The sequence below is a fragment of the Lactuca serriola genome, chromosome 5, assembly GCF_051521515.1.
Source record: "Lactuca serriola cultivar US96UC23 chromosome 5, Lser_US96UC23_V15, whole genome shotgun sequence".
Lineage (NCBI taxonomy): Eukaryota > Viridiplantae > Streptophyta > Magnoliopsida > Asterales > Asteraceae > Lactuca > Lactuca serriola.
The window spans coordinates 231959989-231965332 of record NC_136412.1 but is presented as its reverse complement, the minus strand read 5'-3'; the positions used below and the strand labels follow the sequence as shown (position 1 = coordinate 231965332).

Here is a 5344-nt window from a genome sequence, read left to right as displayed (position 1 = left end):
TATACCTTTACTATATTGTACCAACCGAACTTATTGGTAGTCAAATAAGTTGGTACCAATTATATACTTAATACAAAAGTGATAGTAAGATTTTTATACCAACTATAATTGATACGCAGTGGCGAATCTAGAACAAAATATCACGTGGTTCCCAAATTATGTGGAGCCGATAAAAAAATCAACAACACTTGTGAGGGGTCGGGTCGGATCGTATACGATTTAATGAAATATAATTGAAAAACCGATCAGGCACCACTAATTAAAATTTTTAAAAAATGATTAAAATGTAATTGAAAAAATCGAATGATTTAATGAAAACAAGTTGATTATTAGTGCATTGATACTTTATTGTTTGATAAAAACTATATATTATATTTAATCCTATATATTTAACAGCACAAATGTCCAATGTAATTTATTTTTTTTCTCATTTTAAAATGGTTTTTTTAAGACATTTAAAAAAAACAAACTCAAGGTAGGTCCTTTATTTTTTCTAAGGTGATTCCTAATTTTTATAGTATATATATTAGTTTATAACCCGTGAGAACCACGGTTACAAAATTAATTAAATTTTTATAGTTAAAACTCAAAAATATTAATTAATAATTTTAAATAAATTAGTAATTAAAAGATATTTTTAGTTATATAAATTTTAATCATTGATTTAAATAAATATATGAAATCAAATCGTTTTATAATTTGTAATAATTTTATTTTAATTTTTATTCTAATGTTATTAATTTAATGTAATTAGAGTGAAAAATTTTAAATTTGAAATTTGAAATGGAGTTATAAGTAGTATGCATTAATTATGAGACTTAATATGGTGATATATGACAAAAGGAGAATAAAATATATATTAATTAGAAGACCTAATAGGATGACACATGTCAAAAGAAGAATAAAACTATTTATCTATTAGAATATGGATTATAAATGAAATACAAAGCTTAGGTAGGTCCTAGGACCTACCTTCGTGCTTCTTAAATACGCCCCTCGTGATACGAGATATGATTTAGAAAAAAATGACCAGTATTATACCAATTTTCCTCCTAAAAAAAATCCCATGATGGTTATGCGAGAGTTTTTGTTAACTTTTTTGTGTTAGTTATTTTTACGACGATTATGTAAAATAATAGAACAAAAGAAAAAGAAAAGTTAAAAAAAGGGTGTAAATGGTAAATTGCAAACGTTTAAGGACCCAAAATGCCATGTTTCATCACTTAAAATGAAACGAGAAGCCTATAGAAAAGAGGCAGCAAACCCTTTTCGTGATCAACACTCTTCTGTATACCGACTACTGAAATCAAATAGCCATTGAAACAAAAATCTGCAAGCTCACGAATTCTCCATCGGATAGACACGAATGGCGACAGCGGATGTAGCGATGAAACCCGCGGATGCAGGGGAGAAAGACGAGGGTTGTTCGTCGAGGCACGCGGTGAAAACAGGAGAAGGTCTGAGGCAGTATTACTTGCAGCATATCCATGATGCTCAGCTTCAGGTTCGCCAGAAGAGTCATAATCTCAATCGCCTCGAGGCTCAGCGTAACGAGCTAAATTCTCGAGGTAAATTTCTAAAATCCCTAAATTGAAGTTGCTTGAAACCCTAGATTTGTGTACTTCCAAATTTTGTTTGATGTTACTTCTGTGGGTAGGTATGTTTTTAGTGAATTAATGTTATTATGCTGTAAGTTTTGATCATGTCGGATTTGATGGTGAGTAGCTGAATGTATCCCTTAGGCTACATGATAGCAATTCCCTTACTGTTCCTCGTAATCAAGCTCTTAGTGAGAAATATAAACACCACAATCAAATGTTTTTATGTTTCTTATATCTTTATTGACTCTAGGCATACATTTCTTCGGTACTTCCTTCACTTTCAAAACTCACCATGTCGAATCATCTTTTAATATCATCAAAAAAGCAATCAAGTTCCTTTTCTATCCCTTTTCTGTTTACATTCGGAAACTTGTCAAAGTAAACATGTCGTTTCCTAGCTTCATCATATATGACAAAATAGGCTCCCATTCTTCATAGTTTGGATCCACGTTTTTTTCTTCTTTTCCTATCACAGCCAACCTGTATACATCTCCTGCATTCCTATCTTTGTTCTTGGTCTTTTACATAACACCATAATTTGTATGCCTCTGGTTTCTCTTGCTTTCTGATCTTCCATTCTTGTAGTGCTCAAAACAAAACAAAAAAAGATTTGGTTGAAGTCCTTACAGTGATGGGTTTTGGTCAATTTGGCTAAAGTTTGAGTTCTTATTATTATGCTTCATGCTTGATATGTGTTTGCATGATATTCTACACTTTTTAACATATGACTGGTCTTCAATGTTATCCTTTAATGTTAAAAAATACAGTAAGGATGCTTAAGGAAGAGTTACAGCTACTTCAAGAACCTGGATCTTATGTTGGTGAAGTTGTCAAAGTAATGGGAAAATCAAAAGTTCTAGTGAAGGTCTGTGCATCTATTTATTTTTATATACCTCTATGCTCTTGGATCTAAATTTGATTTTTACTCATGTTAATTTCAGGTGCACCCAGAGGGCAAATATGTGGTTGATATCGATAAAAGCATTGACATTACTAAGATCACACCTTCAACAAGGGTTGCCCTTCGAAATGACAGTTATGTCCTTCATTTGGTTTTACCAAGCAAAGTAGATCCTCTAGTCAACCTTATGAAAGTTGAAAAAGTTCCCGATTCTACTTATGACATGATTGGTGGCCTTGACCAACAAATTAAAGAGATTAAAGAGGTTCCACATATTTCCTTTTAACCATTTCATCTTTAAAATCTTATCTTTTTGATACTTCATATATCATTATTTAAATCCATAGTGCTTTTTTACTTGTCTCATTATTTAAAACAATTTTCAGGTTATTGAACTTCCAATCAAACATCCAGAGTTATTTGAAAGCTTGGGTATTGCTCAACCAAAGGTAATGCAAAACTAATTATAATATCTTTAAATTAGTGTTATTTATTGCATTTATCCCCTAAACTGACACCTGTCCCCTTTTTTTTTTTCAGGGAGTTCTGTTATATGGTCCACCTGGCACTGGAAAAACATTATTGGCCAGAGCTGTTGCTCATCATACTGATTGTACTTTCATTAGGGTTTCTGGTTCTGAATTAGTACAGAAATACATTGGAGAAGGTTCCAGAATGGTTAGAGAGCTTTTCGTTATGGCCAGGTTTGCACCTTCAAGTTTCATCTTTTTACATTTTCAGTCCTCCAAGTTTTTCAATTCCAACTTTTTCTTTTGTGCAGGGAACATGCTCCATCGATTATATTCATGGATGAAATTGACAGCATTGGATCTGCTCGAATGGAATCTGGAAGTGGAAATGGTGATAGTGAAGTCCAAAGAACAATGCTTGAGCTTCTCAATCAGTTGGATGGATTCGAAGCATCAAACAAGATCAAGGTAATTTTTAATATTTGAAAAAAAAGACGATATTGCCCTTATGAATGAATCTGTTGCTGATATTGATTTACAGGTTTTGATGGCTACAAACCGTATTGATATCCTTGATCAGGCTCTTCTTAGGCCTGGAAGAATTGATAGAAAGATTGAATTCCCAAATCCAAATGAAGATGTAAGTATTTATTTAATTTTAATCGATTTGTTTAGAATATTTATTTAAATTATAATTTTTATTTTTTAACAGTCGAGAGGTGATATCTTGAAAATTCATTCGAGAAAGATGAATTTAATGCGTGGGATTGATCTGAAAAAGATTGCTGAGAAGATGAATGGTGCTTCGGGTGCAGAACTTAAGGTAAAGTTGTAATTGACAAATATTTTAAATTTAGAAATATATATATTTCTGTTTTTTTGTAATGAATAGGAGTTATAATGACCATTTTACCCTTACAGGCGGTTTGCACAGAGGCAGGGATGTTTGCATTGAGAGAAAGGAGAGTGCATGTGACACAAGAAGATTTTGAGATGGCAGTGGCTAAAGTTATGAAGAAGGAAACTGAGAAAAACATGTCACTTCGAAAGCTATGGAAGTAAAAAATTCTTACTATCTTTCTCTTGTTTTTTTTTTTTTTTTTTTTTTTTTTTTTTTTTTACACTTTTACTGTGGTGAAAATTTGAAATTTGGAATTTTACCTAATTATCTCCTCCAAAACCCTTTAGCCATTTGTCTTATTGGATTTCCTTACCTTTTAAGCTTTGAAATTTGATGATTTTCTGCAATGTAATACAATGTATCATTTTTTTTTTGCCTAATTTGCTCTTGAACATGTTTAATTTTGAATGTGTTGTTATTGACATGTTTTGTTTTTATATAATTATTCAAATGATGGGGAGAAACTTGTCATAGATTAGTTGATGATATCGTGGGTTACGGAAAAAAAATTGATTTGTGGCTTCTAGATGGTTATAGGGTGTAAAACTATGCCACTAGCTTTTGAGAGTTTAACTTTTAGCTTTAAAAAAAAAAGTCGAATTAAAAAGTTATGTTTTAGCTTTTAGTTTTTTTGTTTAGAAAAAGATGAATTAAAGAAAGGTTCGAGGTTTTAACTTTTAGATTTAAAAAAAAAAAACTTGAATTAAAGGAAGTACAAGTACAAATCTTTTAATTTTCACAAAAATTTCAAAATCCAAAATCTATTTCGACAATGGCAATGAAGATTTTGACTATCATAAGATGGAGACCGTAACAATGACGATGATGATGGATTTTATGACTATGCGACCAGCTTCCATGTGTTGATAAATATTTAGGGGTATTTGGCTAAGCTTATTTAAACTCATTTTTAGCTTATTATCGGTTCCACATGGGTATAAACTAACAAAATATTTGGATAAAAATAGCTTATATCGGTGTTATACGGTAATAAGTCAAAATCTATAAGTTAGACACCTATCTCTACTAAGGCTCATCCATTACAAATTTAATCCATTAATCGTTAACTGATCATTATTTCGAATTACTCCATCAAATAATATCGATAATTTCATGTAACTATATAAGATTATATCTTGTATTGTGGTTGTTTTTCTTTTTGATTATTTTTATAAGAATTATCTACTTATTGTAGTATTAGTAAATATATATATATATATATATATATATATATATATATATATATATATATATATATATATATATATATATATATATATATATATATATATATATATATATATAAAAGAATTATCTACTCGTGAGGACACCTTAAAAAAATTGAAAAAAAATCTATAAAAAATACAAATCATAAAATCGAGTATAGATCTATCTCAGGGAGAAAAAAAATTGGGAAAAAAAAATTTGCATCATTAAAATTGATCCATGATTCAATTTTAATTTTTTATTT

General features: G+C 30.1%; 1 protein-coding gene across 1 annotated transcript; it reads left to right on the top strand.

Annotated features, from left to right (window-relative positions):
* The first annotated feature begins 1233 nt into the window (after nt 1–1233).
* LOC145053720 (26S proteasome regulatory subunit 8 homolog A-like) lies at nt 1234–4253 on the top strand. Its single transcript, XM_079001812.1, has 9 exons — nt 1234–1568; nt 2369–2466; nt 2543–2767; nt 2889–2951; nt 3043–3206; nt 3284–3440; nt 3514–3612; nt 3685–3795; nt 3894–4253. Exons 1-9 carry the CDS (start codon nt 1367–1369, stop codon nt 4032–4034), a joined length of 1260 nt encoding a protein of 419 aa, XP_078857938.1. The 5' UTR covers nt 1234–1366; the 3' UTR covers nt 4035–4253.
* Nucleotides 4254–5344: the final 1091 nt, after the last annotated feature.